At 37.3% G+C, this 22,817-nt stretch overlaps 1 protein-coding gene across 8 annotated transcripts in view; it reads left to right on the forward strand.

Moving 5' to 3' along the window:
* DNM3 (dynamin 3) overlaps positions 1-22,817 on the forward strand; it is a 176,823-nt gene that overhangs the window by 37,199 nt on the left and 116,807 nt on the right. For 5 of the 8 annotated variants that reach the window (XM_030494442.1, XM_030494443.1, XM_030494444.1 and 2 more), the window contains exons 10-15: positions 415-553; positions 2,623-2,709; positions 4,351-4,421; positions 8,124-8,172; positions 9,819-9,848; positions 16,642-16,755. In XM_030494442.1, the coding sequence (XP_030350302.1) occupies positions 415-553; positions 2,623-2,709; positions 4,351-4,421; positions 8,124-8,172; positions 9,819-9,848; positions 16,642-16,755 (490 nt within the window). Of the gene's footprint in view, positions 1-414; positions 554-2,622; positions 2,710-4,350; positions 4,422-8,123; positions 8,173-9,818; positions 9,849-11,063; positions 11,070-16,641; positions 16,756-22,817 lie in introns of all 8 variants that reach the window. The other 3 variants (XM_030494448.1, XM_030494449.1, XM_030494447.1) reach the window with 2 other exon arrangements.

A 22,817-nucleotide genomic window follows, 5' to 3' on the forward strand; every position in this document is an offset into this window, starting at 1 on the left:
CCTCCATATAGGACTCTGAGTAACAGAACCACATTTCCTGTTGTGAGTAAAAAATGCAGCAATAGGGGTCTTACAGGATTGATATGCAAGTGATCGTGCATGGAGTGCTGCAGCTGCCATTCATCCCTTCTCTGAAGTTTGATGCACTGCTAAAGAGGCTTTACTGCATTTCATCAGTACTCTTTAGAGTTCTCACCTTTGAGAAGTAGGGCATGTTTCTACTTTTATATTCTTACTCACAATGACACTTTTTTAGAGAAAGGAGCAAATTTAGTTCTGTGGAAATCTGTTTGTGTAGGGATTGTTATTACTCGCCTGCAAGCCCCTGAAAATGAAGATATGAGCAATTCAGTAGAAATAACTGCCTTGTACAATGTTTTTATTACTGTCTTACATATTCTTTTATGTTCACAGAACAGGTTTGTTCACTCCAGATATGGCGTTTGAAGCCATTGTTAAAAAACAGATAGTCAAGCTGAAAGGACCTTGCTTAAAAAGTGTGGATCTGGTCATGCAAGAGTTAATCAACACTGTCAAAAAGTGCACTAAAAAGGTAATTTGCAAATAGATCTGGTAATGTAAGTATAATGTAATGGTATAGTAGATAACAAAGCCTGTCTTTCATGTTAAGGTATTTTAAGAGGTTTCTGACCTAGTCACTGGATGTACAGAGTAAGACTCTCTTAAGTTAATTACAACTTCTGCAAAACTTTCAAAACAATGTAATACTGGAAATGTTAATTTTCTGATTCCTGTGTTTTGAACATATGTATACCTTATGATTGGATGGGGTTTTTTTTTTGAGTCAAGAGTTGCCCTCAGTTTCCTCTTTAAAACCATGGTTTCATTGGTAATGCAAGTGGAATGTAGGCAGCAATTCCATGGATGTGTACATCAGCAAAAAAAAAAAATTGTACTTTCAAGTTTTCTTTTCCAGTGCTAATAAGAGGAAGAAACAGCGAAACTTCTCTAGAGCAAAGACCTCAAATGTGTTCAGAGACATCTGTCAAGGAGAGAAAAATGCTCCTTCTATATTGAAAATTTACTAGGCAGCACCACAGTTCTTTGCAATGTAATGGGTCCACAAATTTTCCTGTGCTTTTTTCATGTACAACCCCAAAATGTCTGATCTCCAGTTGTCAAGAAGTTAGAAGTGGAAAGCTAGGAAGACGTCATGTCCCTTGTATTTGTATATCCTTGTGTTAGTGTTGACAAATGAGCTTGCTGCACAGAAATGTTGAACACTTTACTGGAAAGAACTGCTGAGCATTGAACTTCCTGATGTGAAAGTTGTGTGCAGCAGTTAAACTTTTAACTTGAGATCCTGTGAGTGTAATAAGTTAAGAAATAACCTTTATCAGAACTAAATATGGCATTACTATGGGTCTTTGAGAATGGTTTTCAGGAAGTGTGTGCTTGGGTTGGTCTATACTTGTAGAATAAAATCTCAAACTTCACACCCCCACAGAAGCGGCTAAGCAAGCATGTCAGACATATTAATATGAAGCTTTTTTTTCTCTCACACTTTTCACCTTCATAAGAAAGCTGTCATCTGCAAATACTGAGACTTGCTTGTCTGGAGCATTGACAACTTAACAGTTGCTGATTTTCAATTCTCTTTTCTCACATTACTCTGTGATATTGTAGAAGACCCCATTGTTTCTTGTAGACTTCTTAGCTAACCTAGCTACTTTTATTGTCTCTTCTTCTGTTCATCTGTCTTTCCCATTGTCTCAGAGTGCAGGGTACCCTAACAGTAGCAAATATAGGACCAGTTTTAGGATGTGAACACAAGTATGCTGAAGCTGTTGAGAAATAGCCTTGTCACATCCTTTGCATTTTTCTGAATAATGCAATTTTTTTTCTTTGTACCAATGATTAGGTAAATGAGCTATTTCTTTAAACAGGAAAAGGTGACAATCTTTTTGACTAAGGTCATAGACAGATTCTCTGCAATATTTTGAGCACTCTTTCCAGGTTTTTTCACTTCTATCAAAGCTTGCAAGATATGTCACTTGACTTGATTGTGCAGATTCTTTTCCCAGTGCTGTTGGCTAAATTTACTGTTGCGTTCTGCTGTTTGCGTTTTCAAGTATTGTTGTTGAGATGTAAAGATATTGCCACAAGGTGGAGCCTTCAAAGATCAAGAAACCTGGAAATTATTTAAAGCGCTACTCCGGAATTAGGCACAGTAGAAAAGAGAGGCATGGGGAAACCTCATGCCGAGGCTGATGAATTGTGATGCACATGTCCAAAATGTGTTTTCCTCAATGTTCTGTGGAGCAGAAGCATAGAAACAATACAAGGATTTAGGTGTCTCTGGTTTCTCTGGAAAATGACCATTAATAGCAAATAAGACTTATTTTGTAATGTAGTTAACTTTTAGCCCAAACACTTATAATATTGCTTTCTTCCAAAGAGGAAAGCTGGAGGCTTCCCTGTTTGTATTCTACTGAAGCCACCCTGCAGGTGTAAATTTCCAGTTGCCCAATCAGATCTGGAAAACTTCCAAAATCAGAGATTCTCCAGCCTCTCTATGTAGCTTATTCCAATGCTTGCCTTTCCTCACTGTTGAAAGGAATTTTCCTTGTGTCAAGTTGGAACCTTAGTTTTGCTTTTCAGTTGGCAACATACCCAAGATTGTGTGAGGAAACAGAAAGAATTGTTGCTGGCTACATTCGTGAAAGAGAAGAGAAGACCAAGGATCAGGTGAGACTAGATCTAACGGTTTGGGGAAGTGTGTGAAGGAGATGTCCTGGTTTTGGCTTAATCCATGACAGAAGGAAAGTTCTTATGTACAAAGTACAGTAAGACAGTGGAAGATTTTTATTGGTGTTTTTTTTGTTTGTTTGTTTTCATTTTCAGCTGGCTTCACGTTTTAGCACAGGAGAGGAATTGCTTCTCTGATATTGAGCTTTGACAGATGAGACTAGAATTGTTATAGGAAATCCTAATTTCCAATATCTATTTTGTTTCCAGGTTTTTTTAGCATACCCATCCCATGTTCTAATTACAGTGAGGCCCACAAGCAATTGTAACTGGGACTTTTGCAGGAGTGACAGGCTTTCCTTCAAGTTTAAAAAAAGGTTAACACCCCCCCCCAACCCAACATTCATCACTCAGCTAAGCACTCCAAATCCAGGAAACTTCGAAGGTTAGATTACATGCAAGAAAATCCACTGGAAGTGGAAATAAAAATTATTGTCTGGGTAGTGCAGAGTGTGACAACAGAAAAATTTGGGGAAGAAAGGCTAGGCAGGGCTCCTAAGTTGTTCTGGACTCCTGGCTTTCTAGTCCTGTTCCTGTGTGAGCTAGGGAGCTACGCAGCATGTCCTTCTTCTTTTCGTTTAATCTGTGCTGTGAATGTAGACTTAAAAGTAACTTTAAAGACTTGTATCCGCTGGGCTTGTACTCGCAGGAAATTCTAGTTAGCACACTCAGTTATTTTAAATTTGGAAGAATATGCAAGTTACTTAAAATAGTTCAGTCATTTATTTATTTATTTATTATGCCATTCTTCATTGTGTGCGCATACCCGGCAATTTCCCAGAACAAAGTAGAAAGTATCAGCTTTCTGTAAATGCGAAGAGTTGATCAAATAGGTTAATGAGAAATATTCACATCATTATTTATGCTGTTAGCAGTTATTGTTAATAGAATACTAGTGAGGATATTTTCTGAGCTAAGAGCTAAACCCAAATCCCCACTGTGTTTTGCTTCTGGGTGAGGCACCTGATACCTTCTAGAAATTGTGAATAATATGGGAGTGATGCAGTGTTTGAGGAGTTGTACAGAACTAACTCTGTACACTTAGAGGAGATTAAATGCTACTGTTTGGTAGCAATAGATTTCTTCATTGCTCCTTCCTGATAAATGGAAGTCTGAAAAAAATGGGGGGAAAGTGCAGTCTTATACGTGTTCAAGAAGCTGTTCAAGGGTAGGAGTTGAGCTTTCTCTAGCATTTTAGCAATTTCTTTGTTGAATTAGAATTTTGCTTAACTTGCAAAACATAGAGCTAGAATCTATGTTGTATATTATTAAAATCTCTCTGGCCATGTGTGATTGATTTTAATGAAGTGGACAAGTGCCAAGATAGTGAAAAATGAAGTCTGTCAGGAAAAAAAAATAATAAGAAGGAATAGCTCTTTTGTAGTCTAGCTTATTAAACAAGCACATGAACAGAAGTAGTGGGATTTAGAAAATATTGTTGCTTTAGGCTTGGTTGATTATGAAAGTAATATTCAGCAATGCAAAAACCCAAGAAGTTCTGTTGTTTTTCTCCCTCACTTTCCCTCAATCTCTCTCCTCCACCTTACTCATCCTTTTTTTGCTCTTCTGTCTCCCTAATAGGTGCTGCTGCTGATTGATATTCAGGTTTCTTACATCAACACCAACCATGAAGACTTCATTGGTTTTGCAAAGTATGTATATAGAGATTTTCTTATAAGGACACCGTCAGGTTTTTTTGTTGTTGTTGTTTGTTTTGGTTTTGTTTCTTCCCTTTTTTTAAATTTTTTTATTTTTTTAGTATGTTCGGAACACAACTCCTGAAGTGGGACAGTGAAGATGTAAGCTCCCAAGTCCCAAATATGCTCTTTCTCTATATACACCCTGTTTAAATCTGTCCCGCCTGTAGGGGACTCTTTACCCCAGTTCACAAGCCTGGTTTTACTGAAGCTGAAGCTTATGTCTTGGTCTGGAATCACATGCATCTTGGGAAGCAGCTTTGGCAAGCTGATGCCCTCACTATATCCATTTTAGGACCACAGAAATGTATAATATTGGTGGCCTTTCCACATTGTTGCTATTGCATATTTTGGGAGCTGTGATTCTGTGTGAAATGGTTTTGCTCAGAGTAATGGATGTCACTGAATTATATGCGTGCCTGCTGTTTGGCTGTAGAGAATAATAGTAGCAGAATGCCCTGCAGGGCCTGGTTTGACGTTCGCAGCCTTAATTGAAAAGGCTGTGAGAATATTTTCCAGAATGTTCTCCCTCAGCTTCCAGCAATTTGTGCCTAAGGGACTTCATACCAACGTTTTGACATTAGTAAAAATGTTAAAAGATGTCTTCACTCTTTGAAGAATAATTGTTCTTCAATGATGTTCATGCCATATTTGCCATAACAGTGTTTGGAATCATAACAGGTTTCATCCATGTGGGATGCTGGCAACAAAGTTTGGCACCACCGTACCTGTTATACTATGGCCTATTCTAGTTAGGACTGTGGAGGAAGGTCTACATCTTTGGCAGTATGCCTTGAAGGTTTAAAATGTGGAGTTCACTAAGCTGAGGGGGGAGAAAGCAAAGCCAGGCACTGTTTATGTGTTTGGTTTGAGCAACTTTCTCTAGAATTGTTTGCAGGTCCTAGATATCTTTATCAGTTTCCTTGACAAATGACAGGATGTTGTAGGAATGGTAGCTGGCCTTCTAGAGGTCAAGATAACAACCTGCCTACTATTTACTTCTCTTCATCCTTTTCTGACAGGAAAAAGCCTGCTAAAAACACTCCATATATATTCATGGTGTGTGTTGTGACCTTGGCAGGTCGCATAGTCCAACCTCCTGCTCAGATGAGGTCAATGCTGAGTTCAGACCCTGTTACTGAGGGCTTTGTCCAATCAGATCTGGAAAACTTCCAAAATCAGAGATTCTTCAGCTTCTCTATGCAGCCTGCTTCAATGCTTATCTCTCCTCACTGTGAAAAGACTTTTCCTTGTGTCAAGATGGAACCTTCCATATATTATAGTCTTGGATTCTGGAGAGCCAAGTGTATCTGGAGCTATTTCATTATATCTCTCCCCTGGAAAAATTCCCTTCATGGATGCTGCTGCTGGGGCCCATAGTTCAGTCTGCGGTCCTCACTGCTGTGTCTTTTCCAAGGAGTTGCAATGCCCAAGATAAATCTTTTGGGAACGCTGCTGCTGCTTTTGCCAGTTGAGATCTAGAAATCCCCAGCTGCTGTCAATGGGGTATAAACAGATAACAAATGGGTCTTTGCTTAAGTTCACTGATAAGTTTAAGCAAGTGTTTCTGTAGGGATTGGAAGGGAAGTATCTTTGCTGACTTGTGCTCAGTTAGAAGAGAAAACTTGGGTAACTAAGAACAACGTAAAATGTAAAATATACTAATGAATGAGCTAAACAGTAGAAAATACACATTTCAAACTATAACCATATTACTGTTACAGCAATTGTGTTAAAACGGGAAAATAAAATAATTTTGGGGTAGCATATGGGCTTCTGCAGTATCTAATCGTCCTGGACTATAGATTCCCCAGATTCCTTAGTGTTTCCTTTCTTTAGCTAAGTCTTCTGGCCAGTTGTCTCACGTGACTGCAATGTTTTATAAGTGTAAGTCCTGTGAACATTGCTCATAAGAATAAGAGCATGACATTTCAAACTGTGTTGCGGGGCCTAAGGCAGGTACAGTGAGATGTGAATTGACTTGAGAAGGACTTAAGAATGCCAGTATTTAGAACAACCTTGCGTAGTTTTGAAATTGTGAAATTGGAATATTAATGTTTGTCTCATTTAGCAGAGCAAGTGGTGAAATGTTGGAATTAGGTTTGGTTCCAGTTGGTGTAACCCAGACGTAGCTACATGCTTCAATCTACATAAAGAGTAATTTGTATTTAGAACAGTAAATGGAGGACAAATTGTTGTCTTGAAAGGCCTGGGATTTGAAGTATGATGTTAGTGGTCTAATTAGCTTCCCTAAGGTGACAAAATAAAAAAAGCTGCAACCAAACAAAACCAAAACAACAACAAAAAAGAAACAAAATGGACAAACAAAAAACAAACCAGAAGAATGGCAATTACATTTCCTGAAGCCATGTTGTGTGTTTTTTAAAGAACAGATTGGAATTGCTGAGAGATTAATGCTGTGTTTTCTGTGTACTTGTTATTTAGTCATAATTTATGCACCAAAACTTGTGCAACTCGGGACGATGCACCAGAGGCATGCAGTGTTATTTGGCCAAAAGGCCTGGATGATTGAGAGCTAAGCCCAGTGAATAGGCATATGGAATAAACATCCTTGTGGATTTTCCCGTGGACAGCATGTGGACTGCTGGTTTGATAAAGTATGATCTGCAGGACAGGATCATAATTGGGACATGGTGGAGTTTGGTGCTTCAGCAATTCTTTAGAAGAGCAGCTGTACACAAAGCAGTTGCAGGATTGGCCCATAGGCTGTGATCCAAGGACATCTTACTCTTTCAGAGCAGTGTTTGTAGCTGATTAATATGTATGCTTTTTTCTTAAGTTAATCAATGTGTGGTGAAATGGTATAATCTAATCCAAACAAAACTTTCTGGCACCAGTGGCCACTCTGATGGTTGAGTAGCCAAAGCCTGCTTTCTGAATGCTCTTCTTCCACTTTCAAGCAGTGTTTTAATGTTGTAGCCTAACACTTACAAACCACCACATAATGTAAATGCTTTTAGAATTAGTGGCAACTTGTATGTTCTTGAGACAGGAGTGTGCTTTTTTTCAGGAACTGAGATTACCAGAGTTCAAGAATTGAGCAAAATATTTTAAATATGGTTTAATTTTAAATCTGTTTTGTTCTATATGATTCCAGGTTTTTGAACTAGCTTTGTGACAGCTTCATCCATGGTTATATTTACACCCTCAAAGTGCATATAAATATTAGAATAATATCCAAAACAAACCGTCAAGACAAAGCCATTAAGGAGCCTCCCGCAGGGGAGGATTTTGTTGTATTGTGCTAAGTGAAAGAAATGGCTTACTTTTTGTCTCTTTTGAATATTTATAGAGGCTAATGTTTCCAAAGTTAAGCACACGAGCCACAATTTCTCTGTGCTTTTAGTAACCTTTACCAATCCAAGTAGGATGATGTTGCAAAGGAAACGATTAGTAGGAGCTGTCTGCTGTGCATGTCTGTTTTGTCCTAAGCAGGCAGATATAAGCAGGCATTCCTATGCTGTAAGAAAACGTGGTTGAAATATGCACAAATATGCAACAATTTTGCTGTGTTTCTATGTTGCTCTAGCTTTCTGTGCTGGAATCAGAAGTAACTGTTACTGCTAAATTCTGTTCCTCAGGAACTGGTTTAGTTTGAGTTTCTTCAGTATAACTCTTTTCCTCTGCTTCCCTTAGTGCCCAACAAAGAAGCAGTCAGGTTAACAAAAGTGCAGTGGGAAATCAGGTAGGCACCTAACAGAGAATGGATAATGGCATGTGCAAGTTAATCCAAGCTATTTGGTTTTCTTGGCTGCGTTAATTTGTTGTAAGTGTATCATTCACCTTTTCTGCTTCAAACATAAAATGTATCATCAAATCACTGCCTTGTTTTACTGAATTTTTCAGAGCAACCTGACTTTCATTGTTATCATTGTTTATTGCTTAATATTTCTGCTATTGCTCACACTGCTGGTTAGTGTCTCTCCTCCCATGCCATTTAGTGCATTGAATCTTTCATGTTACACATCAATGTATTTTGTCATTAACTGCAAATTTCTGAATTTCAGAATCCAAAGTGCTGGTGAGTACTTGCTTGTGTGTGGTTTCTGATGGTCATTTTACTCGTTCTTACATGTTCACAGCTTAATAGCAGTGAAGGGGCGATTCATCAAGCAAAAGCGAATTTGCCTTCACCTCTTCTGAAAGCTTTCAGTTGACTTTACAAAGATTTTGACTATGATTCATAGGCCTTTCTCAAAGTAAACAGAGAATAATTGGTTGATTGTCTCTGATGAATTATCATTTATTCATTACTGAAATTAGTTGTTTGTTTCTTTTTATCATATAAGAATATGGGATTGATTCTGCAACATGTTAAGTGCTCCTGAGCTTTGCTTCTTTCTTTGCTTTTGTGTGGGCCAGCAGTGCTCAGTACTTCACAGGATCAGTCCTCTTTTTTATATGAGATGAAAATAATGAAAATGCTACACCTTCAGTTTCTGCTCACTTTGAGGGTTTTGCAAAGTCTTAAACAGAAAGAAAATGCTATGGAATTACTGCATACTTTAAAAGGAGCTAACAAATTCTAGCAAAAATAAGACAATGACATTTTGTATAAATAATTACTGGCATTGAACATCTTCCTGATGTTTTCATGTGCAATTTGGTCAAACAATGCTCACGAGGTGAAAGGTCAAGGTTTTCGAATATGACCACTGAATTTAGATCCCTCAGGTGGTAAACCTGGCATTGCAGGAAGTCTCCTATTCTGCTGCTGGAGATGAGAGTTCTAGCATTTTTTGAAATTTTACTCAGCGCTTTGGGGGATAGAAATCCAACCTCTTCCTTCTACCAAGAAATTCCTAGTTATTTTTGAGATGTTATTCAAAATAATCCTTCGGCTTCAGGGATGTAGTGGTCGTCCACAGCCTGACCAGCATGACTGGCATTTTTGATGTAATATCTGGTTTGGACTAAAATGAAAAAAGTTGAAGGGTCTAAATACTGAAATGACTTCAAAGACTAGTCTCTCCCCTCTGAGGAGAGACTTCCTTCTTATCTAGCTGTACCGGAACATGTGTCAAACACAGAAACCGTCATCACTCTGGAGTGTCCCATAAAAGGAAAATCAACTAATTATCAGACTCTTCAAAAATACACAAATAAAATGAATGATTTTTTTAAGTAAGTGAATGTTCTCTCTCTAAAGAAGTGGAGAAAAAGCTTGGCATTTTAAATGTTGAAACTTGATTATTTATGGCATAATGGACTTTGCTGAACCTTTTATTTTAAAGATAATAAACAGATGTTTGAAAGTTAATTGTTTGGAGTTGAAAAGAATGAGAAAATGTTTCTGAAATAAAACTTCATTTCTGCAATTTGCTATTTCAGGGAACCAATCTACCGCCTTCAAGGCAAATTGTACGAGCTAAGTTCTGTAAGCTTTATTGTTGCTTTTCCATTTAGCTTCTCAGAGGGCAAAGTTTGTCTCTAACTCATTGGTTTGGTGAATACTTGCTACCTAATTATTTAATGTTAAACTGTCTTGTCTGTAACACTTCGTCAACAAAGTATAATTGCAGTTCATCACTTGACTGCTACTAACCTGCTGTTACAAGTATGAACTAATATAACTTAAAATGTTATAGAAAACTTTGAATAAATTTAATATTTTTATAATGTACTGAGTTTCTCAAACTAAACCAACTAATTCCTGTTTATTATATAACTAGAAAGAAGTTTTTGTCTGATGTAAGTGCCTCTATTCATAGTAAATCTCTTTTTGAAAGGTGGGCAAATAAGTTTCTGGTAACCAAAAGGAAACATTAGCTCTTACATAAATAAACGTGCTGTTTATGGGTACAGGTACTGATGTTGGTATTTTGTTTATGTAAAGGAATTGCTTCTGATAGAATAAGTGAGTTTATTAATAAACTTAGGAATATAGAAAGCCTTTTTAGCATTCTTTTCATAGCACCAGGAGGATCAATATGTCATGGATGGACTCTTTTCTAACCCTTCCACTTCATGAGTAAATAAATATGTGAATGCCTTTAATATTACTAATTAGAATTAATTGTCTAAACAGTAGTTAATTTTATAACAAGTTACTTTTGGTTCACTGATGGCTAGGTGTAAGAAGTAAATCTCTATCATGTGCATTGTTTGGTAATATCTATGATGAAAACATATTTTCCAGTTCGTTGCCACATTATCAAATTATGTTAGTTATAACTTCAAACAAACTTAAACTAAACTTCTGTTCAATGAAGGAAAAAGGACAAGGCAGGACTGATTTCAGTAGCACTTGAATTGAATCTCTTGGGAGATCAAGATCATTGTTTTCCCAAAATAGTGGGATGCTCATTTGCAATCCATTGCTTTCCTTTTTTTGTAGCTTGCCTTAAACTGGAATGATGCAGATAACCATTAACTGTTTGTGTGTCTCAGAAATCAGATGAGTGCAGCAATATTGCATTTTTGGAAGAAGTGTGATGCCAATTCCTCTTAACATGTTCTTGCTTCTTTTTCCTCTACTAATTTATCCTCTCACGCTTAATCTTTGGCCTTTTTTGTTTGTCTTTTCTTTGCTACCGCCTGAGGTTTTGACCTGACTCCACAAAGTTTCTTTTTAAGCCACAGGTTAGTCTGTCTTCTAATTTGCTTGAAATAATCAGTGTAATGCTTGTTTTTACACAGCACGCTAGCAAGATCTGGTTCCTGAAAGCTGACACACTCTTAACTATATTTTGTGTGTTGACATTTGTTTTGATGACTGAAATTGTGTTTAAAGCTCCCCATTGTGATAAACTTTTGAAGATGAAGGTGTCATTGCTCCATGTGCCCAATTGATACTCTCTGTGTGAGAATGCAAGATACTCAAATTACAGAGAAATATATAAAATTTATATGAAATTCTCTTTCGTGTTTTATTTCTGTGGCAAAATCTGAAGTAGCCCCTGAAATTGGAGAAAGGGCTTACTCTGAATTAAGAGTTTCAAGTCACCATCCAAGTTATTCAGAGATTTGGATTTGAAGTCTTTGATCTGCCTTTTCTACAATGTTACACCAGCAATCTGATTCACTTGTTCTGGACACAAGTAGCATTCAGACCCCATCAGTTGGCCTAAACTGTAGTGCTAAAAACTTTTTCCTTAGTAACCCTTTTTCTTTTTTTCTTTTTAATCCTGCTTTGTAGCATACTTTACTGCTTCTTTTCTTCAGATGCACTTAAATCCTGGTATCTTGCATGACCCAGGAAAATTGCGTGAACAGAATATTTGGGTGGTTTTTTTTTTAGCAAGTAGGTGGGAATGGAAACCTGTGCCTTGGTCATAAGAAATCATGAGAAGGCTGATTTGTTAGGAAATGAAAGTGTCTCTGTAAAAGAGGTGGTGCCCACAGACAACCATGTGATGGTAAATTTTGAAATATCCTTGAATGAGACATGCTGCTCTTGAGTTTTCACCTTATGAAGATTAGAGAAGTATTGCTCCTCTAAATGGCCTTTAACTATACTTATATTTTAGGTTAAGATTCCTTCATGATTGACTTGATCACCTTAATCTTTGTGTAACTGCATTTGGAAGCGTGTTTCAATTTTTCACTACCAAGTGCTTTGCTTCAGTACAGACTATTTTTCTTTAAAGTAGACATGTTTTTAGGACTTAAGCCACTGTCGTCATCTTTAAGTTATGCGATATATTGTGCAGTGATTTTTGGGGGAGGCAATGTCACAGTCTTGGTTGTGCTCCATATCGGAACAGATCTGATCAATTTACGCTGTGACCTTTGGCAAATTAAAGTGAAATAGTGTATTAGGTTTCTCTTCTAATCTGTTGTTCCTTTTTAGCCTCTGAAGTGCAAGAATCTTAATAAATGAACCCAAACAACCAATAGCTTGTGAGGATGCCTCATAGAGTAGTTTGTGCATTTTTTATTCTCTCAATGTGCTTACTATTCAGTAACACAAGTTGTTATGACTGTGATTAGAAGATACAGTAGTGCTGTGAGTTGTGTGTTCAAAATTATTTCAATGGAGTCATGTAACACAACTTTAATAGAGAGGTATGTTAGCTCAACAAATGCTGTTGCTTGTGTTGTGGAAGTAGCCAGTCTCATGATTTTCACGCTTATAGTTCTGCCTATCCAGCCAATTTCACTTATCTCTTTCTTTTCTTGAAATCATCTTTCAAATACTTCTTTTAATTTGATTCTCTAATGTATTTCTTTTACAAATACCTATTTTATTTAATGGAATTAAGAAGTCATGCAGCAATACATAAAATGTACTTAATTATGTCAAATTCTGCTTTCCTGTTTATCTGTGAAGTGCTGGAGAATAAGAACAACAGATACGATTTGAGTCTAGTGCAGCTGAACTATCAGAATATGACTTCCTTCTGGCTTGTTCATGTGCATTTGTACCCCCTAAGTTTCATTTTTCAGACACCCAGATTAGGTATCAGGACCCTGAAGGAAGGAACTGTGTCATCTCTTGTTCATCCTGTACACGGAGTCCAGCTACCGGTCAGAATATTGTCTTCACTAGCTTCTGGCAATGCCTATATATTTCACTTTCCGAAGTGCATAAATCATGTTGCTAATATCCGGTTTGTGCAGAATGACATTTAGAAATATGATAGAAAATATTGAAATGGATCTCTTAAATCCAAACCAACCAGAATATGAACTAGTGAAAACAATAATGAAACACACTACTTCGTTTATTTTTCAAGCTGAAGTGCTGTACAGCATAGCTAACAGAATAGCTAAAAAAGAAAAACACAACAAAACAACCACCCCCCCATCAGAAATTTTTTAATTTCAGAAGTCTCTTAGAAAATCTTTGCTTATTGCCCATGGAAGGGCAATTTTTTTTTCTAAAATATAGCTTGAGTTATTTGAGAAGTTTGCTGGAGTCTAAAGTGTAATTCACCTTCTCCGGAAAATAAAATTATGTTGCTTAATCTCACTTTGTTTGCATTTACACCTTGATCTGACTCTCCTCCTGACCCCAACACTGGTACTGAGTATTTTGAAAGTGTCACTTTCTGTAGTTAACAAAATGTGCTTGGGAAACAGGAACAATTAAATTAGAAGAACAGGAGGCTTAAGCTCATCTTCTTTCTTGATGTCCCCTGGAACAGCTTTCAAATATTTTGGGTAATTGAGATCTGTTGTAGTGTCCAGGATATTTGAGAGAACATAGCACCCTGTTTTCTCAGAGGGGTGTAGATAAACAGATCTAGGAATTTGCACATGAAAAACAAGATACTACCATAGTTTGGTGCCCTGCTTTTCATGCAGTGTTGTGTGGGAATAACAGCTGGTTCTAATCCTCAGCACACAGGGTTTTTGAGGAAACAACTGGCAAATTCCTTTCTTTACAAGACAGTGACCAATGTTTGTATTAGCAAGTTGGCTTGTTTCTGTCCACACCCAGCAATGATTATGTATCTATGGGGAGATGTGTTGGACTGGAGCAAGACAGTATTTTAGAGCTATGCAGCTAACGCAGTTCCTACATTAGAAGTATTAAAAGTTTCATTACTTCTTAAATGGGTTGTATAGTTTAGATTTTAAAACTGTGGCTTGGTCTGTTCTGAGACCTCTGCTACAAATGCACTCCCCTCAAACTGAGAATATTTGACTCCTATTAACATGCTACAAAACCTGTGGTAATGGTGAGGGAGAGCACTGGATGGAATAAGCAAAGTGTCCTACTTCCCTTCCTTTTTAAGTGTTCATCACCTGCAAGGTTCTTGAATATGCTACTCGTGTAGCATAGGTGTTTCGTACTGGTTTGCTTCTAGAAACCACCTCTTCATCCCCACTGTGAAAATATCTGTCTTCAAATTTTTTTACCCTCTGTAAGATGTGTGTCCAAACCAGTTTTCAGTAGTGTGCTGGCCCTGCTGCCAGTTTTTCCTGTATATGGAGATGTGCTTTATAAGGGAGCATCTTCATATTCACAGCATTTTCAATTGCAGAGAGCATGGTTCAACAGCATCCTCTTGCACAGCACACCATCTTATTTCAGTTTCTTTATAACATGGGAACAAACACCTTTGCACATTTGCTGTAAAGTATTTAGTCTGCTGTACAAATATAGCTCACCTTGTTGCAGAGCTATGTTCAAGTGGTTGTGGAACCTTAATTTCCTTGATTTTTTCCTAAAATCTCTTACATTTGCATTTGCGTAGTTTGGTGCTGGAAGAAAAAAAAAAAGACATTAGCTTGGTTCCACAACTTGTTCTGTGGCAGCTGCCTGGAGGCCAGTACACTGGCTATATATACATGTTGCTTGTTTCCTGTTAAAAGTTTACTTCAATAAACATCGTAAAATAAAATGAGGTTTTGATGTGTAATCAAGTTCATATCAGTATGTTTCCCTCAACTTGCACTCAAACAAGCATTCCATGTCTATTTGTACTCAATAATGTCCTCTCTCCACTTCCCTCCACCTCTCCCACAATGAACATGAATATCGGAAATAATGACAACCTTCTGCCGAAACCTTTGTGGTACAGGCTATTGCATTCGCTCTGCTTGTACTATAACTTCGAGTCTCTCTATGGGAGTTCTGTCCAGTTCTTTCATAGCTTACTGACTCTTCAGAACCCAATCAATGCTTTCTTGGTGATTTTCTTACAGGCAGAAAACCTGTAGACTGCTTTTGGATCTTTAGTGGTTTTCTTACATTGCTGGCCTGGTTAGTAGTGAATGGGGAAAACATGATCATCTTATTTGAAATTAAATTGATGCTCTTGGATTATGTGCGTTACCAATACTTTTTATCAGCTTTTCAGTTGCAGCTTCTCATCTCTTTCTTTGGTTTAGTTGTCAGGTATAACTTAGTCCCTTGTTCTGTACAATACCAAAGCTGATTTTTTTTGGGGAGCTTACACGAATGTGCATGCTGAATGGTAGTGAGTCATGATTTTGAAACTTATAGATGACGAGGAATAGATATTGAGCAATGTTTTTCTCTGGTTACTTGTTGATATTGGAGTTACTAGACTTATAAAATCTTATGAGAGGAAGGTCATAGTCTTGCATATTTCTCTAAAAGCAAAAGGAAATTCATGTTTGATCTCATGAGTTCATGCTTGTGGGACTTGTTGAGGGAGTTCTGAAGGGCTTTTTTTGAGCACTTCTTTCCATCTTAATGTTTCATAGGCAAGTAAAGGGTGTAGCTGTGGGGGGAAACAGAATGGGTGAGATTCCCTGCATATGTGTGTTCGGGAGAGTTCTGTTGTCTTGCTCAAAGTATGATAGGAAAGAAAGCTTGCTTTCTTATAATTATATTAGAAAACAGTAAATGTTCCAATAAAATTGAAAGCTTCTGTATGATCCATAGACCAGTTTTCATGACCATTCTCTCTTCTTCACCTCTTGAGTTGTCTCATTACTCTTAAGTTCTCATTTGTTCCTCTTAATCTTTACATGATGTAGCCTCCAGGCCTTAGTATTTGTAGGTATGCTGTTCCATCTATTTTTTTTCATCTTTGACTTGTATCTATTTTATAAGGTTCTGCTTTACCCATTTCCCCCCTAATTTATATTGCCACCTTAGGGTTTGGGTTTTTTTTTTCCCTTCTTTTGATTTCCTCTTCTACCATATAAGAGGAAACCAGCTCTCGTATACCTCTCCTTACCACTTTCTATCTTAATTTCAAATTACCATTAGTAGACCTCTCCAGTTTGTCACTTGATTCAACCCTTTCTGAAAATTCCTGGTGCATCCCAGAAGCCACTCACTTTGCCAGAATCTAGGTGCTTTTTCTAGTATCCAACTTTACAAATGATCTTAAAAATTGGACTAGAGCAGACTTGTATGTATGAACTTGTATGGACTTTTACAATGTGTTATTATACAGCAAATAAGTATCTTCAAGTTTACATGATCCTTAATGCACGCATACTTGCTGTAAGTACAACACAATAATACTTAGGCTTCTTTCTTTTTCCAAGCTTTTGATTGCAAGCACTATATTCACTTTGTTAATGTTGTTTTTCAGTTGGTTGGTGGTTTTTGTTTGTTTGTGTTTTGGTTTTTTTTTAATGATAGGAACCTGCAAAAACTCTGGAATTTGCCAGAGACTGAAAAAATGCACTTGTTGTTAGCAAGTCTTTGTTTAATGAATGCAACTGCAGAATTATGTCAAGTCCGTAATGAACTAAACTTGTGCCTGACTGCACCTCCGCACAGGTCATCCGGAAAGGCTGGCTGACCATCAACAATATTGGCATCATGAAAGGAGGATCCAAGGAATACTGGTTCGTTCTAACTGCAGAAAGCTTGTCCTGGTATAAAGATGATGAGGTAAGGAATGAAGAACTTTTTTCTTTGGGGGGGAGGGTCAAGAGAGGGGGCAGTATTTATTCAGTCTTCTGAGATCACCTTAAAATAAAAGCTTGTACAGACTTAAACTGAAAGAATGTTTTAAGGTTTTATCTGAGTTCTTTAAATTTTCTGGGTTTGATTCATGGAGAATGAATCCATCCAAGACTTCTGTTGAAATATCGGTAACACAAATACAGGGTGTTATATGGGGTGCGTTTGTTTGGTTTTTTGGTTTTAATTTTTTCCACACATTGGTTTTGGGATGGGGAGAGAAGGCAGCCTATTTTGGAATGTTCTGGTTATTGTCCTATACCTGTTTGGACTGCTCTTGCACATCTACTGTAAGTTGATCATAAATTGTCTAGGTAAAGTTACTTCTAAACATAGCTACAGCAATTGATTTAATGACAACAATTGTTCTCTGGCCTCTTATGCTAAGAGGATGAAAAGCCTGGGTGCTGTGTTCTGTAGCTGGTTGGTATGGATTTTCAAATTTGAAAAAAAATACACCTTGGTAAGAAATGTTGCTGCTGATCAGTTGCCCACTTTATTTAGTATGTTGGTAGGCAGTTTGCCTGTTCTCTTTAATAATTTTTTTCCACAATGTTGGTAATGATATGCTCTATCCAAAACTCAGTCTTGTTAAATTTTGAAGGTTAAAGTGGAATAATCGGATTATTATGTGTGCTGTGCTGCCAGCTGTAGTGTAAAGATCTTGTGGTTTTGGTTTGGGTTTGGTTTTTGGTTTGGGGTTATTTTTTTTTTTTTTCAGGTTTGTGTTGGGTTTTGTAACCAATTTTTTTTTTTTTTTTTTTTTTAAACGTAGCCCAGTTTTTCTGAGTTAGATGTGTTCAGCAAAAATTTAGTGGTTTTTCTTAGGGTGAACCAGTTCATTGGATAAAAGAGGCACAGGTAAAGAGAGTTTTAAATGAGCTCTAAAACATCACTCAATCTTTCCATCTTATTCTAAGTAATAATCAAAACAATGGCTTACCCCAGCAGCAAAACAGGGAGTTAGTGGATGGGGACTGTGCACAAAATTCATATTCTGTTTAAATTAGCCTAGTGTTTTATTGCAGTGAATTTTCTAGAACCACTAGGGAGAGGTCCCACAATGCATGTACATAAACCAGAGCTCTGCTGAGTCTGTGAATCCAGAATGTGGTTGCTCTTTTTTCTGATTCTCCTCCACATCCCTTGGGCTAGGGTAGGGGAATGAGTGAGTGGCTTCCTGATAGTTGCCAGCTGGGGTTAAACCATGACAGTCCAACTTAACATGGGTAGCTACTTCAGTAATAGTGCTGATGGTGGAAACTATGTTGGTCAGTAGTGGATTTTTTTTCACCTGAGCTGGTTACCATTTTGGGATAGATCTTAAGATAGACAAATCAAGTCAATCTCAATGATTTTGCCCCTTGCCCTTTTATTTAAGTTTTAAATGGGTTCAAATGTATTTACCATAACAGGAAAATGAGTGCATGTCAGAGGGGCGCAGCTAAGTGTCAAGAGGAAAAGTTTTATTCTCGGACTACTGAAATAAAACTTGAAGCATTATATTGCAATGACACAAAAATGAATTAAAAATAAATGCAAAAATGCCTTTATGGGTTTGAAAACTTGATGCTGTTGTTTTTCTGTGATCTATCTTGAAGCTACTAGAACTTCTTATCTTAGATTGGGTACAGTTAACTCTTAGTATAAGAAGTGACATAGTGAGATTAACACCCCTTTCTATGTTCTTTCTCAAGCAATTGGAGGTGCATCCAAGATGCGCTGTGGCAATTTTTAAAGTAGTCTTGTTGTTGCTTTTTTTGAGTCTGATCTTTGTTTAGTGTGAAATATAAGAATTCCTGAAGTTAGTTAGGGAATGTCTTCTGTTATGCAAATTTAAAAATAGTTTGTTTTGACAGTCTGCTAGGGAGAGTCACCTGGGAATATCAGAATAGAACACGGAGGGAGATGGCCGCTGTCTGATTCAGCGATTTCCATATGCATATTTTAAAACAATGTCTCATAATTGCCAAAGAGTTGTGTTTCAAGAGTCATAAAAATACAACTAGGTCATTCAGGCCAATATGGCAGATCACTCAGGAATTTCTTAGAGTGATAATAGTGTAGTACTATTCCATGCTTTGCTGGTGGAAGAAGTTCCTCCTTAAATACAGATTTGCTGTATAATGTGGTTATTCTGCCCTGGGAAAGATGTCACGAAGTTATTTTGGATTTTTTTTTTTTTTTTTTTTTTTTACTACTGGGCCTTTCTCAGTACGACTTAAAAAGCCAGTAAAATCTGGTTTAGATGCTTTCTGAAGAAGTTCAAAGCCACAGCTCGATCATTAGGTTAGTCAAGAAACTACTTGTTTCAGAAACAGAACTACTAGCTTTGAAAATAAAGAAGCAAATATTTGATCTCCTGGCTGAATTCCAATTTTTATAATTACATTTTATCTCCCATAAATGTTCTCCTCACTTTCAGCTTGGTTTGATAGTTGTCACATCCTGTTCTCAGATGATTATTGAAATGGCTGCATGCTGGTGTATTTCCAGCCTGGTAAGATACATAGTCTTCAGTGATGTGTGAAGTGATACCCATGTTTATGTCTCTGGACTGTGCCCAGCCCCAGCTTGGCTGTGCACACTGTGAGGTCATAGGAGGTTCAGATCCTTCGTGCCTCCCACTTGAGCTGGTCACTCCTGCAGTCCTTGCGCAGCAGCAAGAGCCTGTCCATTGCAGCTGGGAAGACGCTGAAAGTCAGGTCTCACCTTTGCTCTCTTGCCACAGTGAACAGTTTGTTGCCCCTGTGCCTCTGCCCCTGAGTAAGGAATGTTGTAGCAGCTTGTGTACCAGCGAGCTCTGACAATGTGCTTTATAAACCTGCAGTGCTTGCTAGGACCTCTAGGGCTGTGTACTCTTTTAATGCAAGCTGAGTCCATTTTCTGTAGTCTGGAGTTCACTCTGAGATGAAAATCACCATCTGAATGCAAGTGGTTGCTTGCTAGTGCCATTGGAAGGATGTAAATTATTTTTGAGCTGCAGGTTTTATAAGTGATGAATCCATGGTGGAATGCATTTTGAAGCAAGTTACTTTGTTAAAAGATTTCAAGATTTGTTGTATGATATCAGTATTATCAAAGAAAAGTCTGGTTTCTTGACATGGTTTTGTTGCTGCTCAAACACACAGCAGGATTTTATCCCTGATATATGGGAATCAGTGCCTAAGAATGGTTTTTAGTCCAGTGATTACTGAAATAATCAAGTCTATTTTTGAACACTGTGGTTAAAGCCGTTACACTATCAGTTGTTGTGAATACTATTCTAGATTAGTTTCTGAACTTGCATACAGTTGCTTGTGTTCATAAGTTTGCTTCACGAGTAGTACCATGACTTTGCTTTTCTTCTTCCTTAAAATGAAGCAAGAAAAATATTGTGTACCACTTTGAGGCTGCTGTAAATAAGTGCAAGATTAGCACATTCATTGATCTCACAAATACAGATTTCTTTTACAGAGTATTCCATGTAATGCTAGATAAAGTATTGTAAGGCATAGCTACACACAAAAGATCTGAGCATTTTAGCTCTCAATTGTTACTGTTTTTTTAAGTAGCACAAAACGCTGTAAGGTTCATTTGAGAGTCAACCTGCAAATATGAAGTTAGTGAATTAGCCACTCTACATTAGGATAAAATGGACTTTGGGAATGTGTAGCACCCTCGTATCTTGTGAATAAAAAAGCTCTTTATTGTAAATGAAAAGACGTCATTTGTGAAGTGGTGTAGCATTTTTACAGGGCATGGTTGGGGAATATGATTTTATTATTCCTTCCAAAGCATCCAGAGATTTCACTGGATAAATTATCGGTGAGCAAAGGATGCCAAGCTGGGCTCTAGGATAAGAACTTCTAAAAATGTGAAGTTTACGTTTGGAAAAATCCCCCTAATCTTATTTCCAAATAAAATATTTCCATTCTGTTTCAGGAATAGGAAAGGATAGTATTGTCAACATCCAGTATTATATTTGTATTATAATTTCACAGTTTATTCCCTATTGTAAAATTCTGTGTGATTTGGAGGGAGATATGAAAGTAAGTGAGGAGATGAGAGAGTGGAAATGGGAGAAGTTCCTCTAATGTCTGACATTATGTATGTTTACAGAATTAACTTGCCACACAAAAAGCTGCTCTCTGCTTCTGTGGCCAGTAGGAATGTTAGTGATTTTTATACCGACAAAAATCTAATAATGCAAGTTGCTCAAGTTATGCCTGAGAAGTATACAGGAGGATGAAACATACAATGGTGCCGCAAAGCTGCGTATAAATAAAACTTACTGTTAGTGAGTTAATGAGGACAACTAGGAAAAGAGTACTATAGGAAGCACAGTAAAAATTTCAGCAGTGGGTTTTATTGTATTTTATAGGCAGTGTTGGTTTGACTTTAGGTGGGTTGCAGTACGCGGCTTGGTTACTGACCGGCCGTCTGAGATCCAGAGTGACTCTTGGCTGGAGCTGATGGTGAAGATGCTCTGGTGTGTCAGAGCGGTTTCCCACTGGCGGCTGTCCCTCAGGCTGGGTTGTCATGCGACTGCCTGTCTGTGCCTGCTGTACAGGTGAGAGGATGTTCTGCACAGCAAGTGTAGACAGGCAGACACATGACAACTCCGTCCAGCCAGTCCCTTGGAGCCATCACCGCTGGTGTGCAACAGTTTGTACCATTCCAGTTTGGGGGGCTTTGTTGGGGGGGAACACACATAACAGAATTAAACTTTAAAACATTGGGAGCTGTAGAACAAGAACAGAACTTGATTTTATTCAGAAAAGAATCATTTCGGTACATCAGTTATCATTGTGCTGACATGTATCAGAGATGCGATTTCAACAGACTGGTCACACTGAACATATGGAAAACCAAAAAGGATTGAATCCATGGTTTATTTTATCTGCAATTCATACAGGGTTTTCCCTGCATATTGTACTCACACATAGTAATATAACCAGATGTTTTTACTCTTCTTGGAAGCACAGAAATACTGAAGTTCAAGATAAAGGATATGTTTATATAGTACATATTTTCTAGGAGCAGATAAGTACAATAATCTGGCATGTTAAAAATAAAAATCTTTCTGTGTAAATGAAGGCAACCACTTGCACATTAACCCTGTTAAAGGGAAAGTGCTGGAAAGAAAACTGGTTGCATTTTATATCAATTTTACTAATATGCGAGAGCTATACACTTATGATATTTCTTTGTTATTTTGCTTTGCATATTATTTAAATATAGCTTTCTCTCAAATTCTGTACTTTGTAAGAAAACAAAATAACTTTGTATAACTTCAGTATGTTCAGTTAAACATAGACTATGCTATAGAGCAAAAGCATACAAATAGCATCATTTCACATCACAAAGTGGGCTACTTTGCTAAACTTCCCTGTATATAAAATACAGTGACTGTAATCCAGCTTTGCAATGTCATTTGCAACATCTCTGGGGTGTTGTTTCAAAAGGTATAAAACAATTGGAAGCTGAAAAGGAGAAAAGAATAATTGTATTGCTTTTCCATACAGATTAAATGACTGTTTTATAATGCTGTTCTTAAATAGCTGTTGCTCGCTAGTGCCACCATAGGTAAGCAAGAAGCTTATGCTTTCAAACCCTTCTCAAACATATCCCATACATAGCAGCAACACTTCCAACCTGAAAACTGATTATAAAAGGGACGAATTTACCAAAAGGCTAAAGTTTAGGGTAGTGTTGTGGTTTTAAATTAGACTAATTATAAATTAATATGCAATTATTTAGGTGTTCTAGCTCTAATAATTATTTGCCAAAAGAAGATATATTTTAGCTAATATACAAGTTGAAGTGTACCAATTCAGTTTGTGCATTATATGAATAAAATTTTCCTTAAACTTAACAAGGTGGAATAAGGTATCTTAAAAGAAATTAATCAAGCACAAAACATGACTAGCTAATTCAGACATGTAAAATTAATTCAAAGACATTAAATAGTCTGACTTTATGCTTACTGAAACTTTTGTAGCTCTAAG

This window comes from Strigops habroptila, chromosome 8 (genome assembly GCF_004027225.2).
Source record: "Strigops habroptila isolate Jane chromosome 8, bStrHab1.2.pri, whole genome shotgun sequence".
Classification (NCBI taxonomy): Eukaryota; Metazoa; Chordata; class Aves; order Psittaciformes; family Psittacidae; genus Strigops; species Strigops habroptila.